The sequence below is a fragment of the Elephantulus edwardii genome, unplaced genomic scaffold (assembly GCF_000299155.1).
Source record: "Elephantulus edwardii isolate Elephantulus edwardi_28Jun2011 unplaced genomic scaffold, EleEdw1.0 scaffold00122, whole genome shotgun sequence".
NCBI classification, from domain to species: Eukaryota; Metazoa; Chordata; class Mammalia; order Macroscelidea; family Macroscelididae; genus Elephantulus; species Elephantulus edwardii.
In genome coordinates, this window is record NW_006399872.1 from 3,059,906 (window position 1) to 3,075,485 (window position 15,580).

The window sequence follows — 15,580 nt, forward strand, 5'->3', positions numbered from 1 at the left end:
GGTTGGAAATGCAAAAGAGTTAAAGAGAAAAGGGGGAGAAAAAGGCCTGCAAAATCAGAGGGGAAGCCAAAACTTTTGGTTCATTAACAGAAGAAAAAGAGAGAGTGACCCTGAGGTGGACACTCTTAGAGCTTTTATTGGCTCCCAGTCTCCTGAGACTGGTCATAGCCTCGTGCTGTCTAGGGACATGCGGATTTGTTGGGGTTTGGATCCTCTGCACTTCTGAGAAGGGGACTTTATCTTGATCCTGATGTAATTGTCTTTCTGGTTCCTGCCAGAAGAAGTATTATCATGTTGATGCAACTATGCTTCATTCCCTTCCTATTTTCTCTGAGAAACTTTGTTTTTTGGGAGTAAGAGAGAGTAAGCAATTGAGTGAGCAATCAGATAGTAGGAATCTTTCCCTTGGCAAATATGCAGATAGCTATATTTTTAATTATCATCAATACCATCATCATTATTACTCCAAGCACATACTATACAGCTTCACTTTTTGATTTAACATCCTTCAATTTTTAATTTATAATCACTCTTTTATTTTTTAGAAGTTCTCCTATGTGTCACATGAGCTGTGGTAACCTGGTGGTAGGGAGTTGTGCTGGCAACCCAAAGAGAGGTGCACTGGCAGCTCCTTGGAAGGAATAAGTAACAGAATTTGGCAGTGTATCTCCTCATTTGCAACTTCTATCCCCTGAAAACCTACTGGAGGATTAGTTATGAGTAAGTTCAGTCTGGACAGTAATGAGTTGAGCTGTAATTTGCTTCAAGATGGGGCTAAATATATGACTAAGATTAATTATTTATCTCTCTTGAATGAAACTAATCATTCACAATGACTTCACATTGCCTTCAACATTTGCCTTTATTACTTATTTTCCTGTAGTTAAATATGTTTTTATATTTTTCTGGATCCTTGACTTTTTGAGGTAACTCATATCTCTTTTGGCTTCTGGGTTCAGTAGGTATTTCATGTATTCAATACTCCAGAAATCCTTGTTAAAGGTTAAATAACTTTCTCTTAATTACTCTCTACCATTTTGTTCATTTGTCTATCATCATCCCAATGCCTTTTTACCACTAATTTTCAAACTCCTTTTCTCCCCACATGGAGTCTTTAAACACTTTTTTCTCATTCTTTAACATCCCTTCCTGTCATTCACTTTCAAGTATTTGCCAACCAATTCATTGCTCTTGTTTCCTCCTTATTTGTTCATGATTGTGTAATGATTTTTAATGACTTTCTGTACCCAAGTACTATAAATACTTCCTCTGGTTAGCCAGTAAACCAAAGGAAGCTCTTTTACTTATAGCTATTTGACACAACAGAAACAGAGGCTCCATCATGCAGACTTCTGGCAAGGTAAGTCTGATCCACATTCATTTAATCAGGTATAAAAAAATACGCACTGATGCAAAATTAAGACAGCTTGTTCTCTGGTGAGATTAACAATTTTTTTAAAAAAAACTATAATACCCAAATATTTCCCCAACTTTAAACTCAACTTCTGGGAAAATAAATAACTGAGAATGTCTTGGTTAATATTTTTATTACATTAAATCAACAAAAAGACAATTCATTTTTTATAATAGATCAAACTCTTTATACTGTGTCTATTATTTAATCCAGAAATTTATTCCAAGGAGTAATGATTTATGCATTTGTAAAACAACATATATCAAATGCTAGGAAGGATTAGGAAACTAGGTAAGCAACTTACGATAGTAAAGTTTTAGGTGATAGCATTGTTAGTGAACACAAGCATTTCTTTCATTTCTCACTTTTCAGTATCCATAGCACTTTATTGAAGATCTGGGAGAGCAAAGGGAATTCTTTCTAAAACTGCCTCCTATCTAAAGATGGTTATTGCCTTTTTAGACAAATTTATTTTAATTATTTTTAAAATTTTTATCTTGGTTTGCTCACAGAGTTCATATACACTGTATTTCACACTATTTTTCATTCATATTATGTTTAATACAATCATTCCCATGCATCATATTTTATAAAATCAGTCACCACTGGAACTTGCCCATCGTCCAATCTTTTCAGGTCCCTGCTGGATCCTTCCCATTTCCTTCACCCTCTCCCTCCATCCACCAAATTGTGAAACCCTGTGGTGAGTGAATGAACTCAGTTTCATAAGGACAAATACGGCACAAGACCATTATTGTAAAAATAGAGGGATAACTAGTAAGACCTGTATGGGGACCCAAGGGGAGAAGAAGTGGGAGCAGATGAGTGAGGATAGATAGGGGCAAAACTACAGGGTTATTGCCTTTTTACTTGAATTAGGTACTAATCTACTTAACATTACTATCTGTAGTTCAAAAATAAATGTTTCTTACATTCAAAAAATAATTTGCATACAGTATTCAGTAAACAGACAGCCTAAGTTACAGTTTACTTATGACTGAGAAAAACGCCATTTTAAAAGATAAATACTAACTCAAGAAAGATGAAAGATGCATTTTCTTTCCCAGGCAGGTAACCTGCATAAGTATAGACAAAACAGGATCTAAGGATGAAATAAATGTTAATTAGAAGGTTGAATCAGTTTTACAGGCTGGAAACTCAGGATGTCAAGTTTTTAGAGCTATACCATGTGTTTGAATAATCCTGAACTTATTGCGAAAACCTTTTTCTTAAAGCAGTCTTATATCTGTTTTAACTGAAAGAGGTTGCTCTGATCCCAGGAAAATTGTTCTGGGTTGGTTCTTGGGGAAGCAGAGTTTCTTTACAAAGAGATTGTCTCTTGATTTATGAGTTCCCTACTTGGGAATAGGGATGTAGAATCCCTGGCTGCTTTCTGCTGAAAATGGACATCAAGATGAAGGGGTGAAAGTGAAACCACTTTAACACTTAATTGCCAGTCTTGAGTTGTTGTTATTATGTGCCATCCACTCAACTCCCACTCATAGCAAGCCTATGTACATCAGCTCTGAACTCATCAGCTCTACTTTAGCCAACCTCACTGTCTCTGACATGCCTAACTGCTATTATCCCAGTCACTGAGTCACTCTATCTCATGCAGCATTCTCCTCTCTTGTGCTGTCACTCCATATTTCCAAGCATGATGTTTTTCTGCAAGGACTAGTTCTGCCTAGAAATAAGCCCAAAGTATGTCAGACAGAGCTTCAAAATCCTTGTGTCCAAGGAGCAGACTAATTTAACCTTCTCTAGGAAGGACCTGTTTGTTCTTTTAGCATTTCATAGTGTAGTCAGTACTCTTCTCCAGCACCACAATTCAAAGGCATCAATTCTTCTCCTATCATCTTTTGCCATTGTCCAGCTCTCTGATGTATATTAAGTAGTTGTGAAGACCATTGCCCAGATTAGGCACACCTTAGATTCTAGACTGACATCATTGCTCTTCAGTACTCATGAGAGATCCCTGACAACATATTTTCCCAATGCAATTCATCTTTTGATTTCCTGGATGCTGGAATCACAAGTGTTGCTCTAGAGCCAAGTAAACTAAAGCTGTTAACAATCTCAATCTCTTCACTGTCTATCATGATACCTCCAATTGGCCCAATGGTGAGAATCTTTGTTTTCTTGATATTGAGCTTCAGTCCATATTGAAGGCTGCAGACCTTGACCTTCTACAGTAAATGCCTCAAGTTTTCCTCAGTTTTGGCAAGCAAGGTTATGTCATATTCATAATGCAGGTTGTTGTTTAGTCTTTCTCCAATCCTGATGCCACATTTCTTCTCAAAAATCCCAGCCTCCCTGATGATCTGTTCCACACACAAAATGAAAAGGTTTGGAGATAAGACATATCCCTGGCATACATCTTTCTCAATTTTGGACCATGCAGTGTTTCCTCGCTCTTTTCTGATAACTGCCTCCTGGTCCAAGAATAGGTTTCATATAGCACAATCAAGTATTCTGGGATGGTCATTGTTCTCAGAGTCAGCCACAGTTTGCTGTGATCTACACAGTCAAATGTCTTTGCATAGTCAATGAAACACAGATAGACATTCCTCTGGTACGCTTTTCAGATGGAGGAAAGTGGCTTAGATAAAGTCTCTTATACACAAATATAAGGGATTCATTTAAGCCTACTTTTGGTGTTCCTTTAATTCAGAGCAAGGCCAAAGCAACACCTGATTTTACAAGAGATGAGTTTCCTGAAAGGGTTTAGTGGTCTACTTTTTCATGGTGTTACTTTTTAAATCCCCATTTCCATTGTCACTCTTAATGCTTTCAGAAACTCAAAATCTTTTTTGTTGACCTCTTCAGTTAATTTCTCATGGCTTTCCTGACTTAAATTAGTCCTTATCATGCAATTTGTGAGAGACTCCCACATGTATGTTCTGGCCTTTAAGAAGAAAAATTATTTGGGCATCCAGTTACGTTTTAAAAGCAGACTCCATCTTTACTGGACAATTAGACATGTATAGGAAGTCATAATTTTTGTCCTTTTTTGTCTTTGTTTCATTTTTTTCCCCAATAAAGAAGTCTAGGGAAATGATTTCAGGATGGACTGGTTTACAAGATTTTGTGGGTGGGGAGAGAGGGGACCAGTGTGGATGACAGAAGTCAGTGACAAACCAGACTGAACCTCTTTATACTCTGGTCCTTTTAGTCCTCTTCAGATAAATCAGCAAGTTCAGCTCTCTCTCCAACTGAAAGGTGGTTCTTCTGAATTGGGCCCTTGCCATAACTTGGATAGGCCTTTTTCTAGTGTCCTTGTCTTTTGCAATATAATATGTCTTCTGATCGCTGTCTAGTCTCATTTTTCCTCTTGGGGTTTGTCTTGGAGTCCCTTAGCCTTACCTTTGGCAGTTTTTAAAAAGACAGTATTGAAACAACTATGAGATATCATCTCACTCCAGTAAGAATAGCAAAATTTAACAGAACAGCAAACAACAAATGCTGGAAAGGTTGTGGAGAAACTGAAACCCTTATTCACTGTTGGTGGGAGTGTAAAATGGTGCAACCACTATGGAAGGCAGTATGGTGTTTTCTCAAAAAGTTGCAAATAGAAATACCATTTGACCCAGCAATTCCACTACTGGGAATATACCCCAAAGAAACCATAATCGTCACCCAAGCAGATATATGCACACCCATGTTTATTACATCTTTGTTCACAATAGCAAAGAGCTGGAAACAACCCAAGTGCCCATCAACAAATGAATGGATAGAGAAGCTGTGGTATATTCACACAATGGGATATTATGCTGCATTGGAAAACAAGGAACTCATGCAATATTATTAAAAATGGGTAACCCTGGAGGATATTATGCTGAGTGAAATATCTCAGTCACAAAAGGAAAAATACTGCATAGTGCCACTATTGTAAAATAGGACTGACATTGGGGTTAGGGGGAGACTGAGAAAGGTGGGATAAGTTACATATATTACATTAAAATAGATAATGGAGAAAACTGTTTAAAAGGGATATATGATTAGATTATATTATCATGACAGGAGTCCAGAATGAAGGGTGCATAGTAGAGTGGACATGTGGGGAAGGATTGTGTAACAATGAAATAATTTTTCTTTTACTTTTCAAAGAGAAGCATTAATTGGAGTGGGGATGGTCAGGGAGAAACAATGAATGAATGGAAATCCAAAGTCTCTAAATGTTCATTAAAATTAATAATAATAATTAAAAAAACACAATTTTTTAAAAAAGACAGCATTAACTGGAGGTTTCTGACATTCTTGATTATTGAACACCTTGGATGTGATGTCAACCACCTGAATCTGTGCCAAATGACCCTGTTTATCTTTTGTAGGTTCCTTCTAATTTTCAGGAATGATTTGGGGAACAAAAGTCAGGTTCATTATTCAGATATTAACTGAATTCTCTGGGGCAAGGTCCATGTATTTACAGAAAGCTTGGTGTAACCTTTCACAAATTAGAAAGGATTTCCATTTGGGTGCTGCAGAAGAGCTCCTATCATACAGCTCCTGTCATAATCAGGTTTATCTGTTTAGGGCATCTTTTTTATTGTTTTCTTCTTGCACTTTGATACTGTACTTTTTGTGCTGCCCTAAGCATAGGCTTTTTAATTTGAATTCCAATTAGTTTTACTGAAGCAATTGTCTTTGAATCGTATCTATGAAAGCAAACTGCTACCATTTGTCCCATCTCCTCACTGACCAGAAGCATAATTAACAAAGTTTGAATATATGCTTACTTAGCAAAAAATAATGATTTTTTAAAAAGTCTGTTATTTTAATACAACCTTCTGATCTAAGTCAGAGAAAAGAGTATGCTCTTCCTAAGATTTTTTGAGTTACCCATATACGTTAAAATCTATAGGTAACTACCTGAGGGGATATCATTTGACCTTGCTCTGAGCAGCCCTATCTGAAAGGATATGAGATGGAGAGACTATGGATCTAAATTGCTTTCCTCAGGTCTCCTGTGAAGTGAGATTAACTCTAGGTTTTTGTCAATACATGTCACTGATGTATCAGAAACTGCTGGCCTGATTTGGGTGCCAACCATCTGAAAATCTGTATTCTCTTTCTTGAGATAGCGTTTCATTGACTATGCTAAGACATTTAACTGTGTGGATCCCAGCAAATCATAGCTAACCTTAAAAAGAATGGAAATCCCAGAATACTTGATTGCACTTATACAAAGCCTGTACTTGGACCAGGAAGCAGTCATCAGAACAGAGCAAGGAAACACTGCATTACTGAAAATTAGAAAAGGAGTGCATGCATGAGGGATGCATTCTGTCTCCATACCTTTTTCAATGTGTATGTAGAATAGGTCATTTGAAAGTCTAGACTTTATGAGGAGGAATGTGGCATCAGGATTGGAGGAAGACTTATCAGTAACCCTTGTTACATAAATGACACAATCTTGGTTGCTGAACTTGAGAAGGACCATAAATATTTGCTGCAGAACGTCAAGAATTGTAATCTTCAATATGAATTGAAGCTCAGCATCAAGAAAACAAAGATTTTCATCACTAGGTCAATTGGCAGCACCATAATAGATGATGAAGAGATTTAAAATTGCTAATTATTACAGCTTGCTCAGTTCTACAATCAACACTCTTGGCACAAACAATTAGGAAGTCGAAAGATTAATTGTATTAGGAATAGTCTGCTGTAAGGGACCTCTCCAGAATGCCAAAAAGTAATAATGTCAATCTGGAGAGTAAGGTGCACTTGATCTGGGCCATGACTTTCCCCAATGACTTGCTATCATCAGAGAGCTGGGCAATGAATAAGAATGACAGAAAAATTGATGCCTTTGAGATGTGGTGCTGGGGAAGAATACTGAACCTATCACGGACTGCTTAAAGAATAAACATTTTTGTTGGGGCTTTTTTTTTTAAACATAAAATTTTAATTTTATACAACTTTACTTGCAAAGTTTGTGCATATTGTTTTGCATTCAGACAGGATGTTTCCCATTTCCTTAACCCAGCTCTCCATCCACACATCAAATAGTGCCACCCTATTATTAGCCACCCCCATTCTCATGCTTCTGCTCCCCCTCTCAGATCCTCATACACAACTGACTAGTTATCTATTTCTATAATAACGGCCTTAAACAGTATTTTTCCTTTTGATCACTACAGCTATGTAGTACATTTGGTGTGTTGTTGGGTTTTTTTTAAAATTTAAAAAACATTATTTCCATATGAAATAATTTTATTTTCCTGTGTGCATAGATAATTACATGCCAAGCAGCTATTGCCTGGACAGAAAATTCTCCCCTTTCAGTTGAGAAGGTACAAGTTGACCCACCAAAGGCTGGGGAAGTTCGAATTAAGGTAAATTTGCATTTTTTTTCACCTTTACATTTGAAGGTAAAATAAAAACAAACCCTGTTTCATAGCATATCTATATATAGGTATCTCATCTATAATTTGGGTCTAATTCTCTTCACAAATTAAGAATTTTACAAACTAGGTTAAGTGGTAGAGTTAATGAAATTTTGAGAACTTTGATTAATTACGGTAAATTATAAGTAATCCTCATGCTTGGTGGAAAGAAGTCGGGTTGCAATCCTATAGGCATGTGTTTAGAATCCACCAGCTGTTCCTTGGGAAGGACAACAATGAAAACATAGAGAGAGCTAGTGAGTAGAAAGTGATGCTACCAAGCCCAAGGTGGGTGATTTTAATCTGAGGCCCTCAGGCATGGTTTTAATTGTTTTTGTCAAGCATTCTTCTAGGTGGTATAGCACTGGTCTGTCCATTTGCTGTACAGAGGTAATTCGTGGTGGTTGTGATGCTAAACATTGACATTGATGTGTCAAATGCAATAATGGTTACCCATGGAGGACAGTGTTTGGTGGAGCTTCCCTATTAAAACAAGCTTGGAAGCAGGAGTGGCATCCACTTCTGAAATGACTTGCCTCTGGAAACTCGATGAACATGGAGAAATGACCAAAGTTATACAAGTGTTCAGGTCTTTTGTTCATAAGGTTGCTATGAGTTGTCTACAACTTGAGGGCACTTAATAACAACAACTCTCTTCACAAATTAAGGATTTTACAAACTAGGTTAAGTGCATAGAGTTAATGAACTTTTGAGATCTTTTATGAATTAGGAGAAAGTATAAGTAATCCTCATGCTTTGTGGCAAGAAGCAGGGTTGCAATCCTAAAGGCATATGGTTAGAATCTGCCAGGTGCTCCTCAGGAGAAGGATAGGCAATCTCCTCCCATGAGATTAATTTCATCTAAAAACATGCCGGCGGGTCAGATATAAGTTGGCTCTGACTTGATGGTACAAAACAAAACAACATGCTTGGAAAAGTGGAGGGTTGTTGAAAGAGAGGAAGACCCTCAATCAGGTGGATTTACACAGTGATTGTCACAATGGACTCTAGTGTGTCAGGAAGTGGAGGAAGGCACAGAGTAGGACAGAATTTAGATCTCTTGTTCATAGAGTTGTTATTGGTTGTACTTGATTCGACGGCACCTAGTATTTCAATGTGGATTATTTCCCAGTTTTAATAATGTTTGTATAGGTGTATAGGTGTTTTAGGTGTAAAACCAGAATTTAAATAAAAGAAAAAAATTCTCCCCCCCCCCAAAAAACCCATAGGTAATCCTCCAGAAGAAAGAACTGAAAAACAAATCAAGCTTCGAGTTGTAATACTTAGAGATGCTATAGACAAAATCTTGAATGATCTGAAAGCATCAAAATAAGACTGTGAGAATACACAGACTCACTGTACCAAAAAGAATCAGCTGACAATAAAATGTTTCATGAGGTACTATATGATCAAGAGCTTAAGCTAGTGAAGAAAGAAATACGAACTATACTGAAAGTATTGGTAAAAATAAGACACTAGAAATCAATGTGATACCAATTGACATGTTTGAAATAACATATGCAGCCCTGTACATGCTCACCAATCTATACCACAAAATTTGGAGGACAATAGCTGCCTGACTGATCGAAAGAAATCCATATTTGTTCCTATTCCCAAGAAAGGTGATTCAACAGAATGTGGGCATTATCAAACAAAATAATTAATGTCACATGCAAGTAAAATGTTGCCGAAGATCATTCAAAACTGGATAGAATGGTGTGAAAATTGATGTATACAAATTTTGTAAATAAATCTGTATAAAATACAAATTTAAAAAAATATAAAACAAAACAAACAAAATTAGATAGAGAGGACATAGAAAGAAAACTTCCAGATGTTCAGGTGAGATTTAGAAGATGCCACAGCACCAGGGATATCATTGATGATGTCAAATGGATTCTGAGGGAGGGCAAAGAACATCAGAAGAATGCATATTTGTGAGTTATTGACTAGCTAAAGACATTTGGCTGTGCGGATCATAACGAATTATGACTGATATTGAGAAGGATGAGAGTTTCAGAGCACTTAATTGTGCTCATGTGAAACTTATATGTGAACCAGAAGGCAGTTGTGTGAACAGAGTAGGGAAATACTGCGTGGTTTAAAATGAAAAAGGAAGTATGTCAAGGTTGTATTTTCCATTCACAATAAATCTGTATGCCGAGAAAATTATTTGAGAAGCTGGATTCTAGAGGCATGTGTCATCAGGATCGGAGGGAGACTCATCAATAACCTGTGTTATGCTGATGACACAAACTTGCTTGCTGAAAGTAAGGAGGACTTGAATCATTTGTTCAAGAAGATCAAGGAATGCAGCTTTCAGTATGGACTGTATCTCAATGAAAAAACAAAACAAAACGAACATTCTTGCCACTGGACTGATAGGCAACATTATGATGGAGAAGAGATTTAAACTGTCAGCAACTTCATCTTACTTGGATCCACAATTAAAACTCTTGACATCAGCTATTAGGAAATAAGGAGATACCTTGCACTGGGACTGTCTGCATTTAGGGATATCTCCAAATTATTGAGGAGCAATGATAACAGTGTTAGGACTAAGGTGCATTTGATTCAGGTCATGGTCTTTCTGATCACTTTTTATGCATCTAAAATCTGGACAATGATTAATTATGACAGAAGAATTGATACCTTTGAGCTTTGGTGCTAGAGAAGAGCATATTCCATAGATTGCCAAAAGAACAAACAAACAAGTCTTGGAGAGAGTGCAGCCAGAGTGCTCTTTGGAGGCAAGGATGATGAGGCTTCACCCCACATACTTTGTGCATGTTACTAGGATGGGCTTTCCTCAGAGAGAAACATGATGCTTGCAAAGGTAGAGGGTCGGTGAGGGAGAGGAAGACCCTTGACCAGACCAGGTGGATGGATTGACATGGTGTTTGCTGCAATGGACTCTAGTGTGTCAGGAAGTGTGAAGGTGACACAGTACAGGATGGGGTTCAGATTCATTGTTCACAGGATCATTATTGAGTCTTACTTGATTTAATGGCACCTAACAACAACAACAACAGCAGCATCATTTAATCTGTATGTTGAGCAAATTATTTCAGAAGCTGCACTCCATGGAGAAGAATGTGGCATCGGTATTTATTCATCAATAATTTTCATTATGTAGCTGACTCAACCTTGTTCACCAGATGCGAAAACTTGAAGTGATGCTACAGAAGGCCAAACACTGCATCATTCAATATGGATTATGTATCAATGTAATGAAAACAGAAACCATTGGGAGGATAGACAATAGCAGAACATATGGAGAAAAGATTGACATTCTCGTTGACTCCCTCTTACTTGGATTCACAATCAATAAATACAGTTTGTACCAGCAGTCAGAATATCAGGAGACATATTTCACTGAGACAGTTTGCAGCCAGGGGCTTCTCAAAATTATTGAGGAGAAATGGTTTCAATTTGAGAACTAAGGTACGCCTGATTCAAGACATAGTCTTTCAATCACTTATTATGCATCTGAAATCTAGAAAGTGAGTAAAGATGACAGAAAAAGAATTGATGCCTTTGAGTTGTGGAGTTGGAGAAAAGTACTTATGAATATCTCATGTCCTACCAAAAGAACAAACACATATCTTGGAGAAAGTACAGCCATGGTGTTCCTTGGAGGCAAAGATGATAAAGCTTCATCTCCTATACTTTGGGCACGTTGCTAGGACAACAATAACATAGGCAATTCAATTTATTTTTTAAATTATGTATTTCTTACTGTTATTTTTTGTTGTTCAGAGTTGTACAACAGCTCTGAGTCCTGTTCTATCCTGTGCCAACCTTATTTGTCTCTGACTCATCTACCCCCATTACCCTAGTCACTGAATCAATCCATCTCATTGAGGGTTTTTCTCTCTTGTGCTGTCCCTCCACCCTTCCAAGTATGATGTTCCTCTCCAAGGAATTGTCCTTCTTTGCAACATGTACAAAGTACGACAGATGAAGCTTCAGAATCTTTGTCTCTAAGGAGTAGCCTGATTTAACCCCCACTAGGACTGTTTGTTCTTCTAGCAGTCCATGATATATTCAATACTCTTCTCCAACACCACATCTCAAATATATCAATTTTCCCTCTATCATCTCTAGCCATTGTTCAGCTTTCTTATACAGAACAAGCTATTGCGAAGATTATGGCTTGGATCAGGCTCACCTTAGTCTCCAGACTGACATCATTGCTCTTTAGTACCCTGGATGGGTCCCTGGCAGCAGACTTTCCCAATGCAATTAGTCTTTTCATTTCCTGGCTGCTGAAGAGTGTTCATTATGGAGTCAAGCAAACGGAAGCTGTTAACAATCTCAGTCTCTTCACCCTCTATCATGACTCTGCTAATCAACCCAATGGTGAGAATCTTTGTTTTCTTGATGTTGAACTTTAATCCATATTTAAGGCTGCAGTCCTTGACCTTCTGCAGCAAGTACTTCAGGTCCTCCTCAGTTTTAGCAAGCAAGGTTATGTCATCTTTTTACTAAGATGATAAAATATCACAGGCTTGACAATTTCTTGATGAAATCTAGAGAGTTGTGTTGGTATTTTTTTGTGTGTGGTTTTTTTTTTAGAGTAAAGTTCTTCTGAGTTTTGAGGAGAAGTAAAAAGAGTGTGTTTTTCAGATGCATCTGTGATACAAATATTCATGGTCAATAAACACCTATTTATTCAATAACTAATGGACAAATCATCATATTGTACTGTTTTGTGCTCACATATTTTTATGTTGTTGTTGTTGTTAAGTGCCGTTGAGTCGCAGGCGACTCATAGCGACCCTATGAAGGAGAGTCCTTGATGCTTGGGTGCCTTTCATCCTCTCTCCAAGTTCATAGGGTTTCCTGAGGCAAGCTATTATGGAAGTGGATGCCACTTCCCCTTCCACCATGTTTTTATAACCTCAAGAAAATTGTGTGCAATGTAGTAAGTTATCCTTTTCTGGGAAGGATTAGTAAGAGAGCTGTGATAGCCTTCAAATAGATAATGAACAGCTATTGAACATAATTTTCTCCAGGATTGAGAAAACACTGGTCTATCAAAGTTTCTTTGTCACTCTCAAGTCAGCCTTTCAATCGATGCATCTTAAATTATATGAAACCGTTCAATACCCCAGACTAGGAGTCTTATTACTTCAAATCATATTAAATATTAAATTCACTTGGCTTTATCTCACATACTTTGATCATGTTATCAGAAGGGCCAAGTCCCTGGAACATGACATAATGAATAAAATAGTAGATACCTTAAAGTTGATGGGTTGACACTTAAGCAAAATAACAAGTTTGAAGGTCATGCAGGATTAAGTAAGGGTTTGTTATGTTGTACATACTTTTTATTGGATACAATCCCCAGTGGATTACATCACCAGAGTTCCTTGGAATGAATTTGATGAGACATCATTTAGTAAAGATTTACTGTGTATCACTTTTCACTAAAATGTTTACTAGGTGATTACTCACTGTCCTGTGCTCTTATAGTACTTAACAAGATAGGGTGAACTCAAAATAATAAATTAGAGTATGACATCAAGGTCAAAGTGACAGCAACAAGCATATAAGCAATGCTATTCTCAGTCTTGAATAAAACTCAGGACTAGATCTACCCCTAAAGTCAGAGGCATCCACTTTCAGCTTATGCTATGGACATTTTTTCACAGATAATTAAATATTTATATTTGCTATGGAAGAATAAAACTAATAAAACTTCAGCTTGCTAAATGTTAGATAACACTGCTAGATTTTTATAGCATCTATGATGTTAACCTAAAAGTTGGCTTTTTTAGTATTGCGGTTAACCTACTATGGCTTCTCTAACTACCTTAACTGCAGACATATGGTCTTACAAATCATCCACAACTGTGGGACTAGGATAACAGAAAGAATGCTTCCCACATAAGGCAACAAAGGCTGAGGTGAGCAAGATTTCTAGTGGCAAGCCTTGAAGGAGAATGGAATAAAGCACTGGTGTGAGTGAAACTCTGGTGATGGTGGTGGAGAGACTGTGGCATTGCTGTAAAGAAATTGTGACAAGGTGTGCTCTGAGGCTTCTTGCATTTGTGCTGGCCACAGTGAAAGGGTATGCCATTCTTGTCAGATGCTTGAAAGAGAAACTGACTTATAACTACACTGAGGCAAACCTTGCTGGAGGATTTGGATTTGGCTGCTGAAGTGAAACCAGAGCCTGGACTAATTGAAGAATTGTACCTTGGAACTTGAGCTAAAACATATACTTTTTTGCCTCTCCCACTCTCCAACTTATTTCCCTATTAAACTCCATTCTCAATACCACAAGTGTGAGTCTGTGCATCAACAATGAATAAATGAACCTCTTGCTACTTGTGTGGTTCTAGAGGCACCATGGGGCTAGGCTCTTTATCTGATTTCTGTTCTGAGGCGGTGAGGGGCTGTCTTAGTCTCACTTCCTCTGATGCTTTCAGAAAGGTATTCATGGGCTTGTGTCCCAATGTCCCATTTTTTCCTCTCTAGACAGCATCTGTAAGCCACCTTAACACTATGGAACTCAAAAGCTCAGTGTATTTCTCATGATGTTTTCAGCATGTCAGCTATAAAATGCCACCTATCTCAGTAAAGATAATGGAAAATCAGTCAGTAGGACTTAAATAGTTTATTGGCTGTATTTTAGGCAGATCATTGGTATATAGACTATGGACTTTGTTTTTACTTTTATGATCTAACTTAATTAGGTTAGGTCCATTTAGAGTTAAGAAAACTTAGACCATGAAATAAGAATTTTTCAAAATTCTCAAGGTCAGTTAAATTTTTCATCAGTTCTTAAAATATTTTACATTATTAATTTAAAGTGTTTTATACAAGTTCAACAAATGAAAATTGATTTTCCAAAAGTGATGCAGAAACTTTGGAGTAGGGGGTTTGACTATCTGTGTTAATGGAGGTGCTTTTTGCCAGTTGGTAAAAATTTATCTATTACATGATACTTCTTTTACCTTTCAGGATTATTTGATAACATTGAGTGTAAAGACTAGATGTCACAATCTCCAGTTTTATTACCAAATCTGAAGCTCATAAACCATCTGATGTTGGATAGTTTATTTTAATCTTTGAAGTCTCCTGTTCTCCTCTTTAAGATGGGCCTGATATGACCTTTCCCGAATTTCTCTGACACTGTAACAATGATCAAATGAGATAATGAATGTAAAAATGTAAATGCTCAATTATAGAATGAATAAAGGAGAAAAAATTGCAAAATAACTGATCTTTGGTCACTTTATATCTATGCAGATAACATCTTCAGGAATCTGTGGTTCTGATAGTCATGTACTAAAAGGAGAACTTTTGATTAAATTTCCTTTAATCCCAGGCCATGAAGGAGCTGGGATTGTGGAGAGTATTGGTGAAGGAGTGACCTCTGTTAAACCAGGTATGATACTATGAAATAGCAAAAACCTTACCAAAATAGCACCTCAATGGGCTCTTCTGGGCAAGATCACAACATATAGCACATTAGCATATTTTACAAGAGAGTTAATTTGACTTGCTTCTAGATTATTCTCATTAGTCACATATCATGATGTTACATTTATCACGTGATTCCAAGAATCACAAACATTTTCTTTTGCTATCTCTAACAAGCCACTAGGGCAATGACAGAGCTATGGCTGCAAAGTAAATAAAAGTTGAGATAGAACCAATGTATTTCTTTTTTTTCTATAATTATATTTTATTAATTTTCATAAACATTTACAGAGATTTTGGGTTTCCATTCATTCATTGTTGCACTATTCTCTCTACCCTC

General features: G+C 37.0%; 1 protein-coding gene across 1 annotated transcript in view; it reads left to right on the plus strand.

The window, feature by feature from the left end:
• The first annotated feature begins 1,342 nt into the window (after positions 1-1,342).
• LOC102854444 (alcohol dehydrogenase 1-like) overlaps positions 1,343-15,580 on the plus strand; it is a 28,682-nt gene continuing 14,444 nt past the window's right edge. The window contains exons 1-3 of the mRNA XM_006893107.1: positions 1,343-1,360; positions 7,651-7,752; positions 15,067-15,205. Of these exons, the coding sequence (XP_006893169.1) occupies positions 1,343-1,360; positions 7,651-7,752; positions 15,067-15,205 (259 nt within the window). The remainder of the gene's footprint in view (positions 1,361-7,650; positions 7,753-15,066; positions 15,206-15,580) is intronic.